The following is a 27,201-nucleotide window of genomic DNA, read 5'->3' as shown; positions in this document are numbered from 1 at the left end:
AACATCACAGTTAAGTTATTAAATCACATTCAAATAATGCAAATATATCAAAGAGAGGAATCACTCCATTTATTGAAAAATTCATGACAATCTCCTAACAAGTTGAATGTATTGCTTAAAGCTATAAAAACTGTAGTCTTCTCATAGATACACTCTTTTTTTAACTACAGAATTGCAGCATCAGGGGTAAACACAGGAAAGTTTTTAACAAATGTAAAGTATAATTTTCTTCTGAAGGATTTAAAACTCGAAGGCTGAGAAGTCTTATGCCAGATAAACGAGATGATAAAACCAATAGTTAATTTTACACACTCCTTAATTAGATGGAATACTCGTCATCAAAATTGAACTTTCATAAGCCTGCTCCTTCAAGTACCTGAAGTAAAAGAAAGAAATGCTCCATAGATGATGATACTGTCACAATAACTGTTGGTAAGCTTTAGATCACAATGTTTTTTTCTCTATGAGTGTGGTCTATTTCTCCCTTCAGATCAGTTAGTATTTGCTTAATATATTTAGGCGCTGCTGTGTTGGATGCGTATGTGTATACAATTGTTATATCCTCTTGACAAATTGACCTTTTTATCATTCTATAATGACGTTTCTTGTCTCTTGTTACAGTTTTTTACATAAAGTCTATTTTGTCTAATGTAAGGTATAGCTTACCAAAGAGAACAAGAGTTATCTCTTTTGGTTTGCATTTTCATGGAACATATTTTTCCATCCCTTCACTTTGAACCTATGTGTATCCTTACAGCTGAAGTGAGTCTCCTATAGGTAGCATATAGTTGGGTCTTGTGTTTTTTTTTTTTTTAATCCATTGAGCCACTCCATGCCTTTTGATTGGAGAAGTTAATCTATTTACTTTAAAGTAATTATTGATAGGTAAGGACTTAGAAATGCCGTCTTATTAATTGTTTTCTGGCTGTGTTTTAGTTTCCTTTTTTCTTTCTTCCTCTCTTGCTATCTTCCTTTTTGAGTTGATGATTTTGCATGGTGATATGCTTTGATTCCCTTCTCTCTCTCTTCTGCATATTTACTGTTGATTTTTTCTTTGTAGTTGCCATGAGACTTACGTAAAACATCTTATATAGAACAACAAAAGACCCTGAATAGCCAAAGCAATCCTGAGAAAAAAGAACAAAGCTGGAGGCATCACAATCTCTGACTTCAAAACATACTGTAAAGCTATAGTAATCAAAACAGCATGGTACTGGGACAAAAACAGACAAACAGATCAATGGATCAGAATTGAAAGCCCAAAAATAAAACCACACGTCTATGGACAGTTAATCTTTGACAAAGGAGCCAAGAACATACACTGGAGAAAGGAAAATCTCTTCAATGAATGGTCTTGGGAAAACTGGACAGCTACATGCAAAAGAATGAAAGCAGACCATTATGTTGCACCGTACACAAAAGTTAACTCCAAATGGATTAAAGATTTGAATGTAAGAACTGAAACCATAAACCATAAAAATCCTAGGAGAAAATATAAGCAGTATACTCTTTGACATTGGTTTTAGCCACATCGTTTTGAATACCATGTCTACTTAGGTAAGGGAAATAAAATAAAAAGTTAACAAATGGGACTGCATCAGACTGAAAATCTTCTGCAAAGCAAAGGAAACCATCAACAAAATGGAAGACAACCCACCAACTGGGAGAAAATATTTGCAAATCATTTATCAGACAAGGGGTTGATATCAAAAGTATATAAAGAACTCACACAACTCAACAAACAAACAAACAAACAACCAGATCAAAAAATGGACACAGGATATCAACAGACATTTTTCAAAGGAAAATATACAGATGGCCCACAGACACATGAAAAGATGCTCAACATCACTAATCATTAGGGAAATGCAAATCAAAACTACAATGAGATATCACCTTACACTAGTCACAATGGGTATAATTACCAAGACGAAAAACAACAACTGTTGGAGAGGTTGTGGAGAAAAGGGAACACTCATGCACTGCTGGTGGGAATGCAAACTGGTGCAGCCACTATGGAAAACAGTATATAGATTCCTCAAAAGACTAAAAATAGAAATACCATATAACCCAGCTATCCCACTACTGGGTGTCTGCCCAAACAACTTGAAATCAACAATCCAAAGTAATATATGTACCCCTATGGTCATTGCAACACTATTCACAATAGCCAAGACATGGAAACAATCCAAGTGCCCATTGACTGATGATTGGATAAAGAAGATGTGGTATATATATACAATGGAATACTACTCAGCCATAAAAAAAACCCCAAAATCATCGCACTTGCAACAACATGGATGGACCTGGAAGGTATTATGCTAAGCAAAATAAGCCAGACTGAGAAAGACAAACACCATATCATTTCACTCATATGTGGAATATAAACAAATGCATGGAAAAGAAAACAGTTCAGTGGTTACCAGGGGAAGGGGGTGGTGGGCACAGGGGGTGAAGGGGAGCACTTGTGTGGTGACAGACAAGAAATAATGTACAACTGAAATTTCACAATGATGTAAACTATTATGAATCTCGATTAAAAAAATATATAGATATACCAATTTATTTTAATTTGATAATAACTTAACTTCAATTGCATACAAAAACTACTCTTTTACTCCCCTTCCCACATTTTATTTTTTTGTTGTCACAATTTACATCTTTTTATATTATGTATCCATTAATTATTATTATTAATTAGTTTTAGTACTTTTGTTTTAACCTTTATACTAGAGGTAAGTGATTAACACCCCACTACATTACATCATTGGAGTATTCTGAATTTGACTATATACTTACCTTTACCAGTGTCTTTTATATTTTCATATGTTTCAAGTTATTCATTAGTGTCTTTTCGTTTCAGCTTGAAGAACTCCTTTCAGCACTTCTTGTAAGGCAAGTCTGGTGGTGATTAATTCCCTCAGGTTTTGTTTGTCTGAAAAAGATTTTTTCTCCCCTTCATTTCTGAAAGACAACTTTTCCAAATCAATTTTTCTTGTTTCGTAGTTTTTTTCTCTCAGTACTTTGACTATATCATCTCACTCTCTCCTGGCTTGCAAGATTTCTTCTGAGAAATTCACTGAAGCCTTCTGGGGGTTCCCTTGTATGTGAGGAAATTTTCTCTTCCTGTTTTTAAAATTCTCTCTTTATCTTTGATTTTAGACAGTTTTATTATGATGTGTCTTGGAGATTTTTTTGAGTTGAGTTGAATTGGGGACCTATGAGCTTCATGAACTAGGATGTCCAAATTTTTCTCCAGATTTGGGAAATTCTCAGCTGTTACTTATTTAAATAAATTTTCTGCCCCTTTCTCCCTCTCTTTTTCTTCAGTGACTCCAATAATATGTAGATTGTCTCTCTTAATAGTATCTCATAGTTCATGTGGGTGTTCTTCACTCTTTTTAATTTGTTTTCTTTGATCTTCTCTGACTGGATAATTTCAACTGATCTGTGTTCTGCTTCACAGATTCTTTTTTGTTTTGAAAGATTTTATTTATTTATTTTTTAATTTTTCCTTCTTCCCTCCAAAGCACCCCAGTACATAGTTGCATGTTTTACTTGTGTGTCCTGCTAGTTGTGGCATGTGGGATGCCTTCTCAGCATGGCTTGAGGAGTGGTGCTACGTCCATGACCAGGATCCAAACTGGCTAAACCTTGGGCTGCTGAAGCAGAGTGTGTGAACTTAGTCACTCGGCCAGGAGGCTGGCCCCCTACTAAACAGATTCTTTCTTCTGCTTGATAGAGCCTGACACAGGTGCTCTCTATTGCATTTTTCATTTCATTCATTGTATTTTTCAACTCAATAGTTCTTTTTTTTATGACTTTTATCTCTCCGTTAAATATCTCATTTTGTTCATGTACTGTTTTCCTGATTACATTGAATTGTCTTACTGTATTTTCTTATAGATCACTGAGTTTCCTTAAAACAACTATTGTGAATTCATCAGGTAAATCACAAATATCCATTTCTTTGAGGTGGTTACTGGAAAATTATTGTGTTCCTCTGTTGGTGTCATATTTCCTTTATTTTTCATGTTCCTTGAAGTTTTTCTTGCTGTCTTCAGATTAGAAGAAGCAGTCACTTCTGCTAGTCTTTACTGACTGGCTTCTGTCAACTCTATTAGGGATTCTGAGCCTTTCTCAGACCTTTTCTATGGATACAGCTTTTCCACACTTCTTGTTTCCTTTTAGGGGGGAGTTCGTAAGATTGTGTGCCTTTTCTCAATCCTGCAAAGCCAGGCCCCGTGCTGACAGTCTCCCATTTGCTTTCCCTAGGGCAGTGCTAAATGCTCAAGTTTCTGTGCTTTCTCCCAGTCCTACAGAATCGGGCCAGCTTTCTGCATGTGCTCACTAGCCATCTGCAAAGACTTGCTCTCATGGCTGAGGTATGCACAGGGAGTCAGCTATGGGGTGTAGGGGTGTGGGTGAGGCATGCAGAGCATTTGGGCTGCCCATGGGCTATCTGTGGTATCCACAGGCAAGGTGTCCCCGGTGGCTTGTGCATGGACTTTCTGTTGGAGTCCAGAGTAGTTAGTAGGATCTGTGTCCCTTTGTTATGTTCCATTCTGAGCCCTGGCTGCCATTCTTACAGCCCCTCCCTGCCCCTCAGTTGTACAATTCACAACTCAGTATTTTGGATGGGACAAGAAAGAAATGGGCCTCTTTGGCAGTGTCCTGCACAACTAGGGAAACTGGGCGCTCACTCACATGCTCTCACTTCCCCCATGGGAAAAATCACTTGCTGAGAAGATCTCTCTTGGCACTGGGCTGTGCTACCTTGGGGGAGGGGTGACATGCATAAAGTGAAACTGTTCCTCATACACACTCTTCAATGCAGCCAATCTCAGATTTTTTTTTTCTGTACCAACGGTGTACTGGAACTTCACCACTAGATTTCTAGACTTCCACAAAGGCATTCTCACCTATGGATGATTGTCAAAATTGGTGTTCTTTGAAGGGAAGATGATAGAAAACCCCTATTTCACCATTTTGGTGATGTCACTCTCCCAGTGAATAAAGTCTATTTTAACTTCAAGGTAGGAATACATCTGATTAGAAGCAGATAAGTAGATATATTTAATAAGATGAAAATCATTTGCAATTATATGTAATGTAAGCTGTGAGAGTCATGATTAGATTTATGCAACAGCAATTTTGTGATGGGGTACAAGAAAGGGGAAACTTCCTAAAACATTTAATTATCTTTAAGAGTTTTTGGTTAGTGATCTATGGACATTTTTGGCCATTCTTTATTCTTAACCCACCTAGATCTGGGTGAGACAGTAAGAACTGTAGTGGAATTTATGATGAAAATATAAAACCCAGAAAACTGGTAAATTTAACATTTTGACTGAATTTTAAACCATCCAAATTAACACAATTTTTAAAAATTTAGTATTATTTGAGAAGTTTTGCCATCCATAATTTCTATCTTTCTCAAACAAAGTAGACATCTATTTTTAAAAATATTGGCTTCAGCTCATTGCATTCAAGAAACAACATTTAATTTTTACATGTGGATAACTTCACGAATAAAAGAGATTAATAAGATGACAAAACTAGCACTCAGATTGTAGCGACTAGGCTGGGGGCTTTGAAGGGTAGCTCAAAGTAGATGAAAAACTTTGAGTATAAGAACGATGAAGAGAGGGAAAAAGAAAGATGTGCAGCAAATAGAAGCTTTTCCTTAGTTTGCCTAAAGCTATTTTACGATAAAACATAGTCTAGTTGTAGACGTTTACGACTCTGAGTAAGAAGTAAACACCAATTTACTGTCAATCTTGGATTTATTTTACCTTTAAGATAAAGTAGAATGGTAGCAGAATATTATTAACAGAAACATTGAAAAGATAATGGCTTAAACCTCTTTCCTTTCAAGTTGCAATAATTTTAAAGTTCTTCTTTAGGGATAAGATGGAGGACATCAACAATGGCAGGCGGAATCCATTAGGTGAGTATGTCACCAACACTACTTAGTGTTTCTCAAACTATTTTTCTTACGCTACCCTTAGATTTACTTCCAGGACAAATAACAGGATACTTGTAAAAATATTTAACAAGTAACGCTAGCTCTAGCCCAGCTAATTAACTATTTCACTTCCTGATGGAGATCACAGGATAACCAGAAAAATAAAATTAGGTATTATAACTATGCTGGCAGTTCCACTTATTTATTTATTAATTATTTTATTGAGGTCTCGTTGGTTTATAACACTGTGTAAATTTCAGGTGTACATCATTATATTTCAGCTTCTGTGTAGCTTGCATCATATTCACCACCAAAAGCCTATTTTCCATCTGTCATCATACCTCTGTTCCCCTTTACCCCTTTTACTCTCCCCTCAACCCCTTCCCCTCTGGTAACCACCAATCTATTCTCCTTACCTATGTGTTTGTTTGTCTTCCACATATGAGTGAAATCATATGGTATTTGTCTTTCTCTGTCTGACTTATTTCACTTAGCATAATACCATCTATGTTGTCACAAGTGGCAACATTTCACCCTTTTTATGGCTGAGTAGTGTTCCACTGTGTGTATGTATCACATCTTCTTTATCCATTCATCCATTGATGGGAACTTAGGTTGTTTCCAAGTCTTGGCTATTGTGAATAATGCTGCAATGAACACAGGGTGCATATATCTTTTAGAATTGGTGTTTTCATGTTCTTTGGATAAATACCCAGAAATGGAATAGCGGGATCATATGGTATTTCTATTTTTTAATTTTTTGAGAAATCTCAATACTTTTTTCCATAGTGACTGCACTAATTTGCATTCCCACCAGCAGTGCTTGAGGGTTCCTATTTCTCCACATCCTCTCCAACACTTGTTATTCCTCGTCCTGTTAATTATAGACATTCTGATGGCTGTGAGGCAATATCTCATTGTACTTTTGATTTGCATTTCCCTAATAATTAGCAATGTCAAACATCTTTTCATGTGCCTGTTGGCCATCTGTATATCTTCTTTGTAAAAATGTCTCTTCATATCCTCTGCCCAGTTTTTAATCAGGTTGTTCATTTCTTTGTTGTTGAGTTCTATGAATTCTTTATATATTTTGGAAATCAACCCCTTATCAGATACATGATTTGAAAATGTTTTCTCCCAGTTGGTGGATTGTCTTTTCATTTTGTTGATGGTTTCCTTTGCAGTACAGAAGCTTTTTAGTTTGATGTAGTCCCATTTGTTTATTTTTCCTTTTTTTCCCCTTTGTTTGAGGAGACATAGTATTCAAAAAGTTACTGCTAAGACCAATGTCAGAGAGCATATTGCTTCTGTATTCTTCTAGGAGTTTTATGGTTTCAGGTATTACATTCAAGTGTTTAATCTATTTTGAGTTAATTTTTGTGCGTGGTGTAAGATAACGGTCTACTTTCTTTCTTTTGCATGTTGGCTGTCCAGTTTTCCCAATACCATTTATTGAAGAGACTCTCCTTTCTCCATTGTATGTTCTTGGCTCTTTTGTCAAAAACTAGCTGTCCATAGATATGTAGGCTTATTTCTGGGCTCTCAATTCTGTTCCATTGATCAGTGTGATTCCTTTCCCACCAGTACCATGCTGCTTTGATTACTATAGCTTTGTAGTATATTTTGAATTCAGGGAGAGTGATACCTACAGCTTTGTTCTTTTTTCTCAAACTTGCTTTGGCTATTCAGGATCTTTGTTGTTCCGTATACATTTTAGGACTCTTTATTGTATTTCTGTGAAAAGTGTTGTTGGGATTCTGATTGTGATTGTATTGAATCTGTATATTGCTTTAGGTAATATGGACATTTTAGCCATGTTTATTCTTCCAATCCATGAGCATGGAATATCTTATGTCTTCTTCAATTTCTTTCAATAATGTCCTATAGTTTTCAGTGGTTAAATTTATTCCTAGGTATTTTATTTCTTGTTGCAATTATAAATGGGACTGTATTCTTCATTTCTCTTTCTGCAAGTTTGTTATTAGTGTATAGAAATGCAGTGATTTATGTATGTTGACTTTGTACCCTGCAACTTTACTGTATTCATTATTTCTAATAGTTTTTTGATGGATTCTTTAGGGTTTTTTTATATATAGAATCATGTCATCTGCAAAGAGTGATAGTTTTACTTCTTCCTCTCCTATGTGGATCCCTTTTATTTCTTTTTCTTGCCTAATTGCTCTGAGTACTATTTCCAGTACTATGTTGAATAAGACTAAGGAGAGTGGGCATCCTTGTCTTTTTCCTACTCTTAGAGGAATAGCTTTCAGTTTTTCACTGTTGAGTATGATGTTGGCTGTGGGTTTCTCCTATATGTCCTTTATTATGTTGAGGTACTTTCCTTCTATAGGAAAGTCTTTATTTTATTGAAGGTCTTTATCGTAAATGGATGTTGACTCTTGTCAGATGCTTTCTCTGTGTCTATTGAGATGGTCATGTGATCTTTATTCTTCATTTTGTTAATGTGGTGTATCATATTGATTGATTTGTGGATTTTTGACCATCCCTGTGTCCCTGGAATAAATACCACTTGATCGTGGTGTATAATTCTTTTAATGTATTGTTGTGTTCAGTTTACTAATGTTCTGTTGAGTATTTTTCATCTATGTTCATCAGTGACATTGGCCTGTAATTTTCTTTTTTTTATTGTCCTTGTCTGGTTTTAATATCAGGGTAATATTGGCCTCACAGAACAAGCTAGGAAGCATTCCATCCTCTTCAATTTTTTCAGAAGAGTTTGAGAGTGATAGGTATAAAATCTTTGAATGTTTTTGTAGAATTCACCAGGAAATCCATCCAGTCCTGGGCTTTTGTTTTTTGGGACGTTTTTGATTACTCTTTCAATCTCTTTACTTGTGATTTGCCTATTCAGATTTTCTATTTCTTCTTGATTCAGTTTTGGGAGGTTGTATGATTCTAAGAATTTATCCATTTCCTTTTGGTTATCCAATTTGTTGGTATATCACTTTTCATAGTATTCTCTTATAATCCTTTGTATTTCTGTGATATTGATTGTGAATTCTCTTCTTTCAATCCTGATTTTATTTATTTGAGCCTTCTTTCTCTTTTTCTTAGTGAGTCTAGCTAAAGGTTTGTCAATTTTGTTTATCTTGTCAGAGAACCAGCTCTTAGTTTCTTTGGTCTTTTCTGTTGTTTTTTATGTCTTTATTTCATTTATTTCTGCTCTGATATTTGTTATTTCTTTCCTTCTACTGAGTTTTAGCTTTGTTTGTTCTTATTCTAACTCTTTTAGGTATAGCATTAGATTGTTTATTTGAAATTTTTCTTATTTCTTGAGGTAGGCCTGAACTGCTATAAACTTGCCTCTTAGTACTGCTTTTGCTGCATCCTATAAGTTTTGGTATGTTGTGTTTTAATTTTCATTTATCTCCAAGTATTTTTTAATTTCTCCTTTGATTTCTTCTTTGATCCAATAATTGTACGGTAGCCTGTTGTTTGGTCTCCACATATTTGTGACTTTTCCAGCTTTCTTCCTGTAGTTCACTTCTAGTTTTATACCATTGTGGTTCAAAAAGATGCTTGATATTATTTCAGTCTTCTTAAATTTATTACGGCTTGTTGCTTCCCAACATATGCTCTATCTTTGAGAATATCCCATGTGCACTTGAGAAGAATGTGTATTCTGCTGCTATGGGATGGAATATTCTCTATATCTCTCTATTAATTCTGTCTGGTCTAGTGTTTCATTTAAGGCCACTGTTTCCTTGTTGGCTTTCTGTCTGGATGATATATCTGTTGATGTAAATGAGGTGTTAAAGCCCCCTACTATAATTGTGTTGCTGTCAATTTCTCCCTTTAAGTCTGTCAGTAGTTGCCTTATATACTTTGGTGCTCCTATGTTGTGTGCATATATATTAAGAAGTGTTATGTCTTCTTGGTGGACTGTCCCTTTTATCATTATATAGTATACATCTTTGTCTCTCTCTCTCTTTTTTTTTTTTGCTTGAAGTCTATTTTGTCTGACGTAAGTATGACTACACTCATTTTGTTTTGTTTGCCATTTTTTTGGAGAATCATCTTCCATCCCTTCACTCTGAGCCTATCTTTGTCTTTAGAGCTAAGATTAGTCTCCTGGAGGTACCATATTGTTGGACATTGTTTTTCAATCCATTCAGCCACTCTGTCTTTTGATTGGTGAATTCAGTCCATTTACATTTAAAGTGATTGTTGATATTTGAAGACTTAATATTGCCATTTTATCTTTTGTTTTCTGTTTGTTCTACATTTCCATTGTTTCTTTTTCCTTGTATTTCTGCCTGCCATTTCAATTTCATGGTTTTCTGTGATGTGTTTCTCAGTTTACTCTTTATTTATGATTTGTGACTCTGCTTTGAATTTTTGTTTTGTGGTTTCCATGAGGTTTGTTTAAAAGATCTCATAGAAGAGATTGTCCTTTTTCTGCTGATAGCATTTTATCTCCATTAGCCTATGTGGATTCCATCTTTCTCTGCTTCCCCTTCCATGTTTTTGTTATCAGAAATTATCCCTTTTTGTTTTGTGAGTTTGTTATCAAATTGAAATAGTTATAGCTATTTTTGATGCTTTGTTTCCCTTTAGCCTTTATGTTATAATTAAGTGTTTACTAACCTATTCTGCTATAGAGTTGAAATTTTCTGATTCTGCTTCTATTTATCACTTTGCTCAAAGCTTTGTAAACCTTTGATTCAGGTAGAAGGGCACCTTTCACCATTTCTTGTAAAGTAGGTAGTGGTGATGAACTCTCTCAGCTTTTGTTTGTCTGGGAAAGCCTTTATTTCTCCTTCATATCTGAAGGATAACTTTGTTGTATAGAGTATTCTTGGCTAATAGTTTTTATCTTTCAGTATTTTGAATATATCATTACACTGTCTCCTAGCCTGTAGAGTTTCTGCTAAGAAATCTGCTAATAACCTGAGGGGGTTCCTTTGTAAGTTACTTTCTTCTCTCTAGCCACCCTTAATATTCTTTCTTTGTCATTGACTTTTGACAATTTTAATGTAATATGCCTTGGAGAAGGTCTGTTTGCATTGAGATAATTAAGAGTTCTGCTAGCTTTATATACTTGTATTTTTAGTTTTTTCCCAAGGCTTGGGAAGTTCTCGGCTGTTACTTCTTTGAGTAAGGTCTCTGCTCTTTTATATCTCTCTTCTCTTTCTGAGATATCTATTATCCTTATGTTGCTTTTCCTAATTGAGTTGGATATTTCTCATAGGATTTCTGTAATTATTTTTTAATCTTAGTTCTCTCTCCTCTTCCATCTGAATCATTTCTAGATTTCTATCTTTGAGCTTGCTAATTCTCTCTTCCATATGGTGTGCTCTATTCCAAATGCTTTCTACTTTCTTTTTCATCTCATTAATTGTGCCCTTCATCTCTAAAATTTCTGCTTGGTTTCTTTTCTTAGAATTTCAATCTCTTTTGTGAAGTACTCTTCTGTTCATTAATTTTATTTCTGAGCTCATTGAACTGTCTTTCTGAGTTTTCTTTAATTCATTGAGTTTCTTCATCATGGTTATTTGAATTCTCTTTTTTAGTTAGTTTGTAATCTTCTGTGACTTCAAGTTTGGTCTCTGGAGAGTTGTCATTTTCTTTCTGTTCTGCTGTGTTGCTGTAATTCTTCATGGTGCTTGATGAGTTGATCCTCTCCTGGCACATTTGTGGTAGTGAGCACTTTTCTTATTTGGGTAAGGCTTTGTTTACTTTGATTCTGAGCTGCTTCTGGTTCTATTTTAGAGACTGGGTTTTTCATCCTCCACTCCCTGTGCCAAAGGCATTGTCAGAGCCCTCCTTGTGCTGCTTGGGCTTCGTAAGTTGCTGGTGCCTTGCTGCTTATGATGCCACTGAAGCCTTACATGTTGCCACCAGAATCACCAGGCAGCAAGCACTTCTGCTGTTTCCCCACCTAGGTCTTCTGTTTTCCCACTGGCTCTCTGCAGGCTCTCCATGGGTTCAGGTTATTTGGGGATGCTGGCAGCACTGCTACCAGGGGCAGTGGGTTCCTAAGTGTCTCTCTTGCTGCTGGAGGTCTTGTATGTAGCCCCTGCTGCTGATAGAGCTGGTGTTGGGGGTGCTGCCACTGGGGGCTTGGTCACAGGTTCTTCTGTGGTTCCTGAAGACTTAGGTCACAGGTGCCACCTGCCACTGCTAGGGAAGTGGCAGGGCTAAGCCACGAGTGTTGTTGCTGCTCCTGCAGCCTCTGGTCACTGGCACATGCCAGTGTACTTTTTGAAACCTCAGGTCAGGACACCCTGCCCCTACCAGGGAAATCCTTGTTTTGGATGCTGTCTCCACTGCTAAAAAGACTGGCAGTGCCACTTCTGAGGGAGAGAGATGAGGCTGGGTCACCACTCTGTGTCTTGAAGCCTCAGGATGTATGCACCACCCACTACCACTGGAGAGGGCAGGGGCTAAGCCTTGAGTCCAACATCTACTCCTGCAGCTTCTGGTCACCAGCATGCGCACCGCTGTGAGCATCCATAGTTTGGACCACTACCCTCAGAGGAGTGAGGAGAGGGGGCTGCTCACCTAGTTCCACTGCCTCCCAGAGGTCCAGTCTACCCACCTTCAGATGGATGGATGTATGGATCTCTCAGGTATTCTGGTGTGCTGTGCAGGGAGTCCTTTGTTGGTCAATAGATGTCTCATTGGTCGTAACTTAGGGGGATAGACAAAGGGAACAACTGATTCTGCCATGGTGCTGACATCACTCTTGGTTCCTTCTATTAAATGGTTAAATTTAACATTTCCTGACTTGACATATGCAATATTTTAAGTTTTCTTGCATATAGGTCAACTTTTGCATAATCTCCATATGGTTATCTCTCAATGCCAAATGTTTTTGCTGCAGTACAAGGGATGGTAGCAAGTGAGAAAAATGTTTTTCTTCATTTGTGCTTACTTTTATGTTAGATTGCAGTTGGTCCTTCTAACTTGTTGTCTTGCTTATCCAAAGTGGTTACTCCTTTGTAATAATCTCTTCAAAGGATAGTTTAAATTCTTTGAAAGGTTTTTCCTTGTTTATTAATGTTGTCATTTAAAAAATCAACCTTAAGAGGTGGGCCCTGTGGTGTAGTGGTTAAGTTCAGCATTCTCTGCTTTGGTGGCCTGGGGTTCATGAGTTTGGATCCTGGATGTGGACCTACACTATGTGTCAGCCATGCTGGGTGGCATCCTATATATAAAGTGGAAGAAGATTGGCACAGATGTTAGCTGAGGGCTAATCTTCCTCAAGAAAAAAGAAAAAATAAGAAGAATGGCAATGAATGTTAGCTCAGGGTTAATCTTCCTCAGCAAAAAAAAAAAAAAATCAATCTTAAGATATAGAACTTTGTTGATAATAAAAGATCAAATGAAGGCTTGTCCTGGTGGACAAGTAGTTAAAGTTCCATGTGCTCTGCTTCAGTGGCCCAGGTTCGCAGGTTCAGATCCTGGGTGCAGACCTACTCCACTCACAAGCCATGCTGTGGAGATGTCCCACATACAAAAAAATAGAGGAAGATTCGCATAGATGTTAGCTCATGACTAATCTTCCTCAAGCGAAAATAAAACGAGGATTGGCAATGGATGTTAGCTCAGGGCAATCTTCCTCAGCAAAAGAAGAAGAAGAAGATCAAATGATAACGTTTCGGTTCTAGCATATCAGTTGAATGCCTCATTGGAACTTTGCTGTAATAAAAGTGAAGTTGCTGGGTAACATACCAGTCACTTGTGCTGATTTGTGGCAGCTCCAAAGTAACAGAAAATAGTTGTCTAAGATGCAACTATAGACTTTATTGACAACTATTATTGACGCTCGTTTTAACCATAGTACCTTGAGTGAGGTGTGGTGAGACCAGATGCAGATCAAAAGAGAGAAATCAGAAACTGTTTTACAGTTTGTTTTACTCACAGCTCCCAGCAGACAAACAGCATGCCACACAGTCCCCCTCAGGGGAAGCAAGAGAGTCAGTCATAAAGCAGAGCGAGTGAGGGGAACAGTGGGCAACTGCCTCTACTTTGGTTTCTGTGGGAAGGAATGGGGTGGGACAGGGTAAGCAGGCTTAAGGTCGGCTAGTTTGAATAATTTCAGCAGGCTTTGGAACATAGGGGCTGTTCTTGTGTGTCTCGTACACTGGGGCAATTAAGGTGCATGTCCAGTGACCTGGAATGTGAGAACTCTATAAGGGTAGTGGTTGGGGGTATGAACTTAATTGGCTGCTCAAAAAGGGAAACTGACAGCTCTCTAGCCAGGACCTCAAAACTGGGTCAAGATAGCATTTATGAAAACTGTATTACAACACTGAACGTAAGGAAAATCTTCACGTGCGTAGTTTCATGAAAGGAAGTATATAAAACATATTTAATGTATGCAGATACATCTATAAGATTGCTTACAAAAAGGTTTGCTAATTGTATTGATCTGATTCTCTAAGGCTTTGAAGTTTCAGATTGTTGTGGAACAGATTAGTCCATTTTTTCCCTTTTGTTCTTTTGCCAGTTTGAGGAGGTTAAATTAATTTATAGATCCTTGGACAGAAAAATTGTATTTAAATATCTCATTTTACCTTTTCCAGTTGTGCTTTTTAATTTTTTTGAATGGATAGTAAATGTACATGGGATAGAAGTCAAATTATACAGAAGGATAAGCACAATTAGAGAATTTAAATCGCATGAGAAATTTGTTTTCCTATTAAAATTCAAATTGAAGACTTTCCAGAATAACATATTGCCATTTATTAGTAGTAGTGTCAGTATCTTTGTACTCGAGTAATTGCATATCTCTCAGATGTTTGTTTAAATCTAGTGATAAGCACTAACATAATGCTTTGTGAAGCTGCTAACTTAATGAAATACTATATCTTTTATTCCTATGTTAAATGCTATAAAAGCTATTTCTCAAAAACTATAAAAGCTTTTCTCAAAAGCTATTAAATAAATTAATGCCCACCAGAGGATGCTGCAGCTGCATGAAGAAAAGCAAACAATGGCCTCAATGATATCACGTCTGTCTGATTCAAGTGAGGGAAACTAATACTTAAGTACTTATCCTAGCTGATCATGCGTGTTTATCTTATGGCCTATGACCCACTCACCTTTTGGAAGGAAGGGTATAGTGAAGAGAATCTAGGAAAACGCAGAGGAAGCTTAAGGGATAAAACTAGAGAACTCCCTTAGTGCAAGTCAACAGACTGTTCTGTTGTTCGTATAATGAGCTTAAATAATGTAATTGCTTTTGATAATTTGATGCTCCAGTAGTATAATGTTTAACACCTCTATTTCTACATCCTTAATCAAGAGTCCCTAGCACTGTCAAAAAAAAAAATGTGCCCCCAATGATTGAATTGGTGACAAATGTAGGCAGTATCCCTTTCAAATTGACAATTCAGATCTTTTTATGGATGATAGCATGAAAACACACATTTTCTTGAGATATCCTTTCCAACTTCCACCTGGTTCATACGTGATTTCTTGAAGACTTTTATCACTCTCTGAAAGTATCTTGTTTGCTCCTGTTTTTTTTTTTTTTTAAAGATTGGCACCTGGGCTAACAACTGTTGCCAATTTTTTTTTTTCTGCTTTATCTCCCCAACCCTCCTCCCCCCCCCACCCCACCCCGCCCTACACAGTTGTATATCTTAGTTGCACGTCCTTCTAGTTGTGGGATGTGGGATGCTGCCTCAACGTGGCCTGACGAGCAGTGCCATGTCCTCGCCCAGGATCCGAACCCTGGGCCGCCGCAGCGGAGTGCACGAACTTAACCGCTCGGCCACGGAGCTGGCCCTGCTCCTGTTTTTATTATTTGTACCTTCCTACTGAAATATGGGCCTCAGGATCACAGTGTCGCTGGCTTCAGAACAGGGTCTGGCACATCTTGTCAGGGGCTCGGTAAATAATTGTGGAATTAATGAATTCTACTCCCATCATGTAGCAATTCTTCAAATGGCGGTATGAACCATTCATAGTTAAATCCCTACTGTGTGCTATGCTGCAAGTAAAATTTAAGGATAAATTTAAAAGTGTCAAGGAGCACACAAGTGAATTATATGTAGCCCTTTTCTTTGAACTACTAACAAAGTTCCAGTGAAGTTTTACAAAGTGTACCTTTCTTACTTTAAGAAAGGATTTAAAGTAGATTTCAGTGAGTCACATGTAATAGAACTGATAAAAATATAAAAGATGAACACTAGAAGGATAAATGGAAAACTCATACTTTTAAAATTTGAGTTAACATAATTCCCATAATTGAGCATGAATTTTAGTTTGAACTTTCTGGTATACAAGGCAAAGAAACACTGGGTATATAATTACTATCTGGTAAAGGAACACATTGTCAGTTGGTCTAAAAAGAATGTCTCTTTTTCTTTTTTGAGGGGTGGGGGAAGATTAGCCCTGAACTAACATCCGCCACCAATCCTCCTCTCTTTGCTGAGGAAGGTTGGCCCTGAGCTAAATCTGTGCCCATCTTCCTCTATTTTATATGTGGGAAGCCTGCCACAGCATGGCTTGCCAAGCAGTATGTAGATCCACACCCGGGATCTGAACCAGCAATCCCCGGGCTGCTGAGGTGGAACGTGAGAACTCAACTGCTGTGCCAGTGGGCCAGCCCCAAAAGAATGTTTCTTGATATTGAATTCTAAAAGGGTTTGTCACAGAATTCTTACTTAAAGGGACACTTAGAATTACGTGATGGATAATATAGTTAATGTTTAGATAATTATTCCCTATGTAATCTTTTCTTTATTATATCCTTGCTAAAGTATAAAGACGTAATATTAAAATATAACATTATATTAAAGACATTTCTGTATACATACTAATATATAGTGGCTTAGGTATATTTTCTAGTAGTGTCACTTAATACAAGTAATATTTGGTTATTGTATCCTTACTATTGGAAATTTCATTTGTCTGCGCTGACTTTGTGAGAAGCCAGATAGCAATCAGGTCAAGATAACTATCTGGCAAAGATGCCAAGTAATTTATTGTTTATTGAAGGAAAATCAATGTTATGTGGTAGGTATACGAGTAATAAAGTAGATGCTCTGTTCTGAAAATGAAGGAGGTTAGCTTTTACTCCCATCAGATTAATAACATATTTGATAACTTTTTCCAGCTCTTAATATATTTTAATTTATTAACTAATTTAACCATTCCAAAACTCCCTGAGCTCGGTGTCAAGAGGCAGCATCAGAATTCAGCTCAGATCTTCTGCTTTGAAGTCTAGCACCCTCTCCACTAGGGCTAGCCCGTCCTCAGAAATAGATGAGTCCCAAAAGTATCTGCAGTGATAACTGCATTTTCTTCCATATTTAAATATCAAAGGGTTTCTATTTGTACTTTTGTTTGTTTATTACTATTTTTTTTGTTATTGAAAGTGGTATAGATTACTTTGGCCTGAAATTTTCTTTTAGAGAATCCTTGTTGCAATTTGGCATCGATCATTAAAGACTTGCTGATAATTTGTACCCATCTGATTTTTAATATCACGTCCAGAGAGACGCTTCGGGATGAGTTACCTGTGAAAGTTACCCACGATAATTGAAAACACAGATCTAATGAATGAAATTAGTTAGTATTATTCATTTGAAAATGAAAAGTATTTTCCATAAGTAGAAATATTGATTTTGGCATATTTGATATTAAACTTTCTTTCTAGATAAAAACAATGACAAACAAACACATAGCAACAGAGATTGGATTAGTGATTACCAGAGAGGAAGGGAGAAGGGAGGAGAGCAAAAGGGGTGATTAGACACACGTGTGCGGTGATGGATTATAATTAGTCTTTGGGTGATGAACGTGATGTAATCTACACAGAATTCAAAATATATTATGATGTACATCTGAAAGTTATATAATGTTATAATCTAATGTTACTGCTATAAAAACAAAAATTTAAATTTAAAAAAAATTTTTAAATAAATAAATAAACTGATTTTAAAAAACCTTTTCTTTCTGGTTTGTGATGGTAAGGCTAGAACGTCAGCTGTAAGGCATGTTCTAATCCTCATGTCAAGAATTCGACACAACTTACAACAAGGTCTTATAGGCAGAACACCTTCAATAAAATAATGGCAATAAGGGGTAAAGATTCAGGATTGGCAAAATATTTTTTTAAATAGAAAATCTACACATTAATTATATCTAACCTAAAATTTACCTCTGAGCTTCCTAGAAGCCAAAATGTAAAAGGAAATATGGTCAACTATGTTGTTCTCCTTGACAAAAAGAAAAAGAATATTTAGTGATGAGAACTTTTAAGATTTACTCTCCTAGCAACTTTCAAATATACAATATAGTATTATTAACTGTAGTCAGTATGCTATACGTTACATCCCCAGGACTTATGTATTTTATAACTGGAAGTTTGTAGCTTTTGACCACCTTCACCCATTTCACCCACCCCTTGCCTCTGGCAGCCACCAGTCTGTTCTCTGTGTCTATGAGTTCCTTTTTTTTTTTTTTAAGGTTCCACATATAAGTGAGGTTATATGGTATTTGTCTTTCTCTGTCTAGCTTAACTCACATAGCATAATGCCCTAAAGGTCCACACGTGTTGTTACAAATGGCAAGATTTCCTTCTTTTTATGGCTGAATAATATCACATTGTATATATATATATATACACCACATTTTCTTTGTCCACTCATTCATCAATGGACACTTAGGTTGCTTCCGTGTCTTCACTATTGTAAACAACACTGCAGTTCAGATATCTTTTTAAGTTAGTGTTTTCATTTCCTTTGGATAAATACCCAGAAGTAGAATTGTGGGGTAATATGGTAGGTCTATTTTTAATTTTTTGAGGAATCTCCATACTGTTTCCCACAGTGGCTCTACCGATTTTTTCTCCACATCCTCACCAACGTGTTATTTTTTGTCTTTTTGATCAAAAGCATTCTAACAGGTGTGAGGTTATATCTCATTGTGGTTTTGATTTGCATTGCCTTAATGATGAGTGACTTTGTCCACTTTTTTGTATACTTGTTGGCCATCTGTATGTCTTCTTTGGAAAAATGTCTATTTAGATCCGCTGCTCATTTTTTAATTGGATTGTTTATTTTTTCCTTGTTGAGTTGTACAAGTTCTTTATATATTTTGGATGTTAACCCCTTATCAGATATATGATTTGCAAATATTTTCTCCCATTCGTTAGGTTGCCTTTTCATTTTGTTGATGATTTCCTTTGCTGTGCAGAAGATTTTCATTTGATGTAGTCCCACTGATTTATTTTTGCTTTTGTTGCCTTTGAAAAAAATTTAATTTCTCATTTAGAAGTTCATTTAGAGACTATTTAGTGCTATGGCGAAATGCATCCCCAATAAAAAATCTTATAGCAAATACAGTAATGTTTCTTGTCAGTTCATTCGAAAGCTGATCTAAGTTATTTAAAAATAAATTTAAGAAGAACAGTTGGAATATCACCTTATTTTACATATGGTTGGAATTTTATGCAATTTCTGTAACTGTAAGGTTTATAACATTTAAAAATGTTTATAAGTGAGAGGAAATTTGTACTGTAAGGCATGAAGTGGACAGAGGTCATCTCAAATTAAGGATTGTGGGAGATGGGGTTGAAAACTTGAGCAAAAAAGGAGAAATATTAGAATATCTGCAATGGAGAATAAGTGACTAAAAATCTATATAATTCATTGGATTTAATTTACTTAAATAAATATAGGCAGAGCAGAAGTCATGAGAGAAAGAATCAGTTGTAAAGCCTCTGACTACCCATACAAGCTATTAGATTATAGGACCTAGATCCATAGTTCATTGAGAATAAAAATAGTAGTTATGTTCTATAAAGTTGCTGTGAACACTGAATTAACAAATGCTTAACCATTGTTCCTGGGGGAAAATATAGGGTTAGGTTCCTGCAAGCCTGTGATTATAACATTTTCATCAACCACTCAATACGTAATCTTGTTTTATGTGTATTTTTGTCTCAAGACACTTTATAGGGTACAGTGTTGATTCATTAACACTGAACTCACAGCTAACAGCAGCTCTATAGCTCATAGCTGAACAAAGCTCATCTAGCTCACATAGTTTCTCTGTAAGGCACATCACAACCTTCTTGCACTTAGGAACACTATATGGGTGTTCTGCATTATGCCTGGAGGCCATTTGTGTGTGTGTGTGTGTGCAGGTAGGTAGGAATGTATTTCAAGCATGTTGCCCTCCCGTGGTTAACAAATACACACAGTAAAGAGCACATGTATAAGTCGGGAAATTGAGATGGGTCATTCCTGTTATAGAACCTCTGGAAATCCCAATCACTATTATTGTCATTCATCGAGCGATTTAATTCTCATAACTCCCAAAGATAACTATTTTAATTTCTACCCTTAAAAAGTATGTTGTACAAAATACATTTGCATGAACAAAATAGACAAGTTAGTGATAATGTATAGACCTTAATCTTGCGATTTGCTTTTCACATTTAAACACTGTACTAATTAAAATATCTGTCATTCGCTACTAAGCTACTCATGTCACTCTCTATATCAGGGAATGCGACCCTTCCCAAACCCAAAAGGATCTGGAAATTAATAATGCATCTCTGTTCTTTATCTTTCTATATGCTATCTCAACAATCTCACTTGAGAAGCTGTGTCTACAGTGTCTCAGTTACTTTTTGCTGCACACCAATTACTGCAAAACTTTGTGGATTAAAACAACAATTCCTGAGCTGGTTTTGCCTGGGCTCGCTCATGGGGCTGCATCAGCTGGACGAGCCAAGGGGATTGAAGGTCCAAGGTAACCTTACTCACATGTACGATACTTGGTTCTGGCTGTCACCTGGGAAGCCTCAGGTCACCAAACAGCTTCTCATCCTCCAGTAAGCAAAAGTTTCTTCATGTGGAGGTCTCAGGGTAGTATTCCAGGAATGCAAAGGCAGAAACTGCAAAACCTCTTAAGTCCTAGCCCCTAGAATTCACAGAATGTCACTTCTGGCACATTTTGTTGGTCAAACAAATAAAAAGTCATCCCAGAGTCAAGGTGTAGAGAAAAAAGACTCCAATTCTGAATGAAAAGAACAACAAAGTCATATTGCAAAGGGGCCTGGAGCAGAGACTGGAGGAATTTGTGGCCATTAAACAATCTACCACAGCTGCTCACAAAGGCCAACTCCTCAGTTCATAGGGCGGGTGGATATCTTATCCCAGGCATTTGAAATTGCAAATGTCTAATGTCTCTGTGTGTCACACATTTGAAAAACACTTTGTGCAATACTATAAATACTAAATATGCCATGAAAGTTTCAAGAATAAAGAAAGAGTAATCTAGAACTATGGTAAACAATTTTTTCCTGATCACATCAAGAACTTGATGTCATGAGCTTCATGCTTCATGTTTCAATTCAATATTTTCTGCTGTGTATCAGCAACTTGGTGTCTTGTAAGAATGTTCAGTGCTTCAGAATTTGGCCAGAGCCCACCATCAGCCTACTGAGGCACCATTTCTAAACTAAACAGTGCTTTAAATACCCTTTTGAACAAGAACTATATTCCAAGAACTATGAGATAGGCCTTGGATGGAAAAAATAGGTAAGGGCATGCTGAAATGGTAGAGAGTTACACTGTGTGCTTTGAAAGAACAGAGGAAAGGAATCTCATCCACTCTAATTTTTTGCCCTGTGAGGGGAGGACAGGAGGATGATCTCTGCCATGTGGTGAGCGGTGCTAGAATGAACCACTGATGGACACTTAAGGAGTAATCATCCTATAACCAGCATGATTCAACTCATCTTCTATACAAGTGGAGGATTAAATTAGATGATCTCTCAGGCTTCTTCCAAAGCTAAAATGGTGTGTGTCAAGGACTTCGAAGTGCATTGCCCACTTAGGTACCTGCAATGTCTAGAAGACTTAGAAAGTTCATATGGAACATCTAAAGTCGCACAGATGATAAAGATGCCTCTATTCAAATCCAGGTATTCTTTCACTATGTCATACAATCTCTTTAATCTTTTCAGGAAATTTCCTTCTTTGGAGAGGCTGGCCTGGTCCCCTTCCTCCTGAGTGAGGGACCATCACTTCTTAGGAAGAGAGATGGAAGCGATGTGAGTGGGAAAAAGAAATTCCCTGCCCGTGGCCTACATGTGGGCGGGAAAATTTCTTTTCTTGGCAATTCAGAGATCCTGATTGGCGTCTTGGGGGCCATTTTAAACAGTGAAATCTTCAAGAAAGAGTACAGAATTAAAAAACCACAGCACTAAATAGATCATAAAAAGGGCAATTGTTTACAGTATGAGAGCTTGTCAAGAAGGCAGAACGTCGCCTTATTTGACCTCAGCTGAAAACACGCACTTGATTCCAATTTTTTCCCACTCTGCCAGCACACATGTCTGTCAATGACTACAAAAGTACTGGGAGTATTGATTTTGGAGTTACAAATAAATTTTAATGATTAGGTGAATTCACAAATACAGAATCTGCAAATAATGAAGACTGACTGTAATTACTTTTGCAAGGTTTCAGATGCCTCTCTCACTGCAGAATTTAAATGGTTCCAAAAACAAAAAAGATCCCAAAGACTGTTCTTTTTAATTTTTTACTATGTAGTGTTTAATTTCATTTCCATTGTGTTCAAATTTTTCTCTTTTCCATCTCTTTTTAAAAAATATTATAATTTAATTTTTTACTTTTTAGAACTGATTTATTGGGAAAGAATTGAAATACATATTTTTGACACTTTTGACAAAGTTTTGACATCCACATACACATAACATCACCACAATCAAGATAATGAACATATTCATCGCCCCCAGAAGTTTTTGTGTGTCCTTTGTAGTCCATCCTTCCAACCCTTCCCTGTCACCCATCTCAAGCCAGCACTCGTCTGCTTTCTGTCACTATCAATTAGTTTGCATGTTTGCGTTTTCTAGAGTTTAACGTAAATTGGATCATGTAGTATGTAGCCTTTTTTTTGGCTTCTTTCACTCAGCAGAATTATTTTTAAATTTATGCCTGTTGTTGCATGTATCAGCAGTTTATTTCTCTTTTTGCTGGGAGTATTCTATTGTATGAATATACTGCAATTTAGTTACTCATTTGTCTTCGGTGGACACTTGAGTTGTTTCCAGTTTCAAGTCGTTTTCTATTGCTGCATAACAAATTACTACAACATTAACTGCTTAAAACAACAACCATTTCTTAGTTTTTAGTTATGTAGGGCAGAAGTCCAGGCACAGCACGGCCAGATTTCTCTCCTTACGGTATTATAAGGCTGAAATCAAGGTGTGAGGCACGCTGCATTCCTTTTTGGTGGCTTTAGGGAAAAATCCACTTCCAAGATCATTCAGGTTGTTGACTGAATTTAGTTCCTTCTAGTTGTAGGACTAAGGGCCCATTTTCTTGCTGGCTGTCAGTTAAGAGCTGCCCTCATTCCTTGCCACATAGCTCCCTCCATCTTCAAGCCAATAACAGAGAACTTCTCATATACACATCCCCCTCAAGCTTCAAATCTCTGACTTTCCCAGTCTCTGACCTCTAGACCCAGACTTAAAGGGCTCATGTGATTAGGTCAGGCCCACTCAGATCATCTCCCTGTCTAAAACTCAAGTCATTTGGAACCTTAACCACATCTGCAAAATCCCTTCATAGCAGTACCTAGATTAGCGCTTCTTGAATAACTGGGAGAAGGGTCATGTATACCAGGGGCCATCTTAGAATTCTGCCGACCTGACAGTTTTGGCTATTACAAATAAAGCTATAAAAATTGTATGGATATATATTTTCTTTTCTCTTGGATTAATATGTAAAAATGGAATGGCTGGATCATGTGGCAGATATGTTTAACTTTTCATGAAACTCAAACTATTTTCCAAAGTGATTGTATCATTGTACATTCTCACCAGCAAAGTATAAGGGTTCCAATTCCTCCCCATCCTTGACAAACTTTGGTATGGTCAGTCTTTTGAATTTTAGCCATCCTAATGGGTATGTAGTGGTACCTCATTGTGATTTTTATGGTCTTTCTCTAATGCCTGATGATGCGGAGAATCTTTTCATATATTTATTTGTCATACACATATCTTGCTTGTTGAAGGGTCTGTACATATCATTTGCGCGTTTTTAATTGGGTCGTTTGTTTTCTTACTGTTGAGTTTTGGGAGTTCTTTATATGTTCTGGACACAAGTGTTTAATCAGATATATGCTTTCTAAGATTTTCTCCCAGTCTGTGGCTTGTCTTTTCATTCTCTTAGTAGTGTCTTTTGAAGAACAGAAGTTTTAAAATTTCATTTGCCCATCTATTCTTTTATGGATTGTGCTTTTGATGTCATATCTAAGAAATCTTTGCCTAGCCCAATGTCACAAAGATTTTTTTCTCCTGTTTTCTTCCAGAAGTTTTATTGTTCTAGGTACATTTAGTTTTTGGATCAATTTTGAGTTAAAATTTGTATGAGATATTTTGTGAGGTATAGAGAGCTAAGTTCATTTTATGCATATGGTTATCCAGTTGTCCATCACTATGCATTCCCTTTGATACTTTGTCAAAACTCAGTTGTCCTCTTATGTCTGGGTTTATTCCTGTTCCATTTATCTATTTGCCTATCTTTAACCAATACCATGCTGTTTTGATTACTGTAACCTTATAACAATTATTGAAATCAAGTAGTTATCCCTCCAACTTTTTCTTTTTTTTCAGAATTGTTTTGGCTATTCTTGGTCCTTTGCATTTCCGTATGAATTTTAGAATCAGCTTATCAATTTCTACAAGACAGCTTGCTGGGATTTTGATTGGGGTTGCATTGAAACTATAGACCAAGTTAGGGAGAACAGACATCAAAACAGCCGTATGTCTTTCAATCCATGAGCAAGATATACCTCTATTTATTTAGGTCTTCCTTAATTTCTCTCAGCATTATTTTGTGTTTGCCAGTGTACAGGCCTTTCAGATCTTTTATTAGGCTTAATTCTCAGTATTTAATATTTTTATGCTGTTGCAAGTGGTACTATTTGAACATTTCAATTTCCAATTGTTTTGATAGTATATAGAAAAATGATTTTTTTCTTTTGTTTGGTTTTTAAAATTTGTATTTTATTGTGATAAGAACACTTAACATGAGACCTACCCTCTTAACAAATTTTTAAGTGTGTAATATAGCACTGTTAACTATAGACACAATGTTGTAAAGATCTCTAGAACTTATTCGTCTTGCATAATTAAAATTTTATGCCCATTGATTAGCTGCTCCCCATTTTCCTCCTTCTCCCAACCCCTGGCAACCACCATTCTACTCTTTGCCTCTATGAGTTTGACTATTTTAGATACCTCATGTAAGTGGAATCACTCAGTGTTTGTCCTAATGTGACTAGCTTATTTCACCTAGCATGATGTCCTCCAGGTTCATCCATGTTGTCATATATTGCAGGATTTCCTTATTTTTTAAAGCTGAATAATATTCCATTGTGTATACATACCACATTTTCTTTATCCATTCATCCATTGATGGACATTTAGGTTTTTTCCACCTCTTAGCTATTGTGAATAGTGCTGTAATGAACATTGGAGTGCTAATATCTCTTCTAGATCTTGTTTTCAATTCTTCTGAACAAATATTCATACATGGAATTGCTGGATTATATGGTAGTTCTAATTTTAATTTTTTGAGGAATCATCATAGTGTTTTTCATAGCAGATACACCTTTTTGCATTCCCAGCAACAGCGTGCAAGAGTTTCAATTTCTCCATATCCTCGCCAACTCTTAATTGTCTTTTGTTTTTGGAAAATAGCCATCCTAACAGGTATAAGGGGATATCTCATTGTGGTTTTGATTTGCATTTCCCTAATGGTTAGTGATGTTGAACATCGTTTCATATGCCTCTTTGCCATTTGTATGTCTTCTTTGGAGAAAGGTCTATTCAAGTCTTTAGTGCATTTTTCAATTGGGTTATTAAGTTTTATTGCTATTGGGTTGTACCTTTTATATTTTGGAAGTTAACTCCTATGGTTTTGCAGATATTTTTTCCCATTCTGTCTGTTGTCTTTTCACTCTGTTGACTGTTTCCTTTGCTGTGCGGAAAGTTTTAGTTTGATATAATCTCACTTGTCTATTTTTGCTTGTGTTGCCTGTGCTTTTGGTGTCAAATTCATGCAATAATTGCCAAGACTAATGTCATGTAACTTTTTTCTTGTTTTCTTCTAGGAGTGTTACAGTTTCAGAAGACAACTGATCTTTGCACACTGATCTTGTTAAACTCGCTTAATTGTTCTACCAGTTTATAAAATTCCATGGGATTTTCTACATGGATGATCATGTTCTGTATGTGTCTTAGTCTATTCGAGCTGCTATAACAAAATATCACAAACTGAGGGGCTGATAAACCACAGAAATTTGTTTCTCATAGTTCTGGAGGCTGGAAGTCTGAGATCAGGGTGCCTGCGTGGTCAAGTTTTGTGGCTGGTGAGGGACCTCTTTTGCTTCTTGCTGTGTCCTCACATGGTGGAAGGGGCTAGGGAGCTCTGAGGATCTTTTTCATAAGAGCACTAATCCCGTTCATGAGAGCTCCACTCTCATGACTTAAGCACCTCCCGAAGGCCCCACCTCCTAACACCATCACACTGGGCACTAGGATTTCAACATATGAATTTGGGGGCACAAAACTGTTCAGATCATAACAAGAGAATACAAACGCTTATTTTTAGTCTATATGCCTTTTATTTCTTTTTTATGCCTGGTCACACTGGCTAGAACTTTCAGTGCAGCATTGAATAGAAGTTGTGAGAGTGGGCATTCCTGTATTGTTCCTGATTTTAGGAGGAAAGCATTCAGTTTTTCACCATTAAGTCTGACTTTTTTTTTTTTTTTTGTAAATGACCTTCGTAAGGTTGAGGAAGCTGATAACCAGGATACAGCTTTCCTTCTATCCTAGTTTGCTGAGAGTTTTTTTTAAATCAGGAATGGATATTGGATCTTGTCAAATTTTTTCAAGTTTATTGACATAGATCCATATTGATCATATGGATTTTCTTTTCTAACTTGTTAATATGGTGAATTGCATTGATTGGTTTTTTAATGCTAAACCAACCTTGTATTCTGGGCATAAACCCTATTTGGTCGTGATGTATTATCCTTTCAATATAATGTTGGATTTAATTTGCTAAAATATTGTTTGGAATTTTTGCATCTATGTTGATGGTTGATAACATAGATGCATTTTGCATCTGTGTTCAATCTGTAATTTCTTCTCTCTGTCTCTCTTTTTTGATCTGGTTTTGGTATCAGCCTCATAGGATGAATTG

General features: G+C 36.5%; 1 protein-coding gene and 1 long non-coding RNA gene across 2 annotated transcripts in view; both read left to right on the top strand.

Annotated features, from left to right (window-relative positions):
* LOC139045311 (uncharacterized) overlaps positions 1 to 2,564 on the top strand; it is a 109,461-nt gene extending 106,897 nt beyond the window's left edge. The window contains exons 3-4 of the long non-coding RNA XR_011503399.1: positions 324 to 432; positions 1,061 to 2,564. This is a non-coding gene — a long non-coding RNA (uncharacterized lncRNA). The remainder of the gene's footprint in view (positions 1 to 323; positions 433 to 1,060) is intronic.
* A 1,340-nt stretch (positions 2,565 to 3,904) lies between these two features.
* The window catches only part of C5H1orf185 (chromosome 5 C1orf185 homolog), a 52,148-nt gene continuing 28,851 nt past the window's right edge, over positions 3,905 to 27,201 (top strand). The window contains exons 1-3 of the mRNA XM_070509960.1: positions 3,905 to 3,947; positions 4,315 to 4,385; positions 5,907 to 5,950. Coding sequence (XP_070366061.1) covers positions 4,342 to 4,385; positions 5,907 to 5,950 — 88 coding nt within the window. The 5' untranslated portion in view covers positions 3,905 to 3,947; positions 4,315 to 4,341. The remainder of the gene's footprint in view (positions 3,948 to 4,314; positions 4,386 to 5,906; positions 5,951 to 27,201) is intronic.

Source organism: Equus asinus, chromosome 5 (genome assembly GCF_041296235.1).
Source record: "Equus asinus isolate D_3611 breed Donkey chromosome 5, EquAss-T2T_v2, whole genome shotgun sequence".
Taxonomy (NCBI): Eukaryota; Metazoa; Chordata; class Mammalia; order Perissodactyla; family Equidae; genus Equus; species Equus asinus.
Note: the sequence above shows the minus strand (reverse complement) of the source record. Positions and strands in the feature narration are given on the sequence as shown.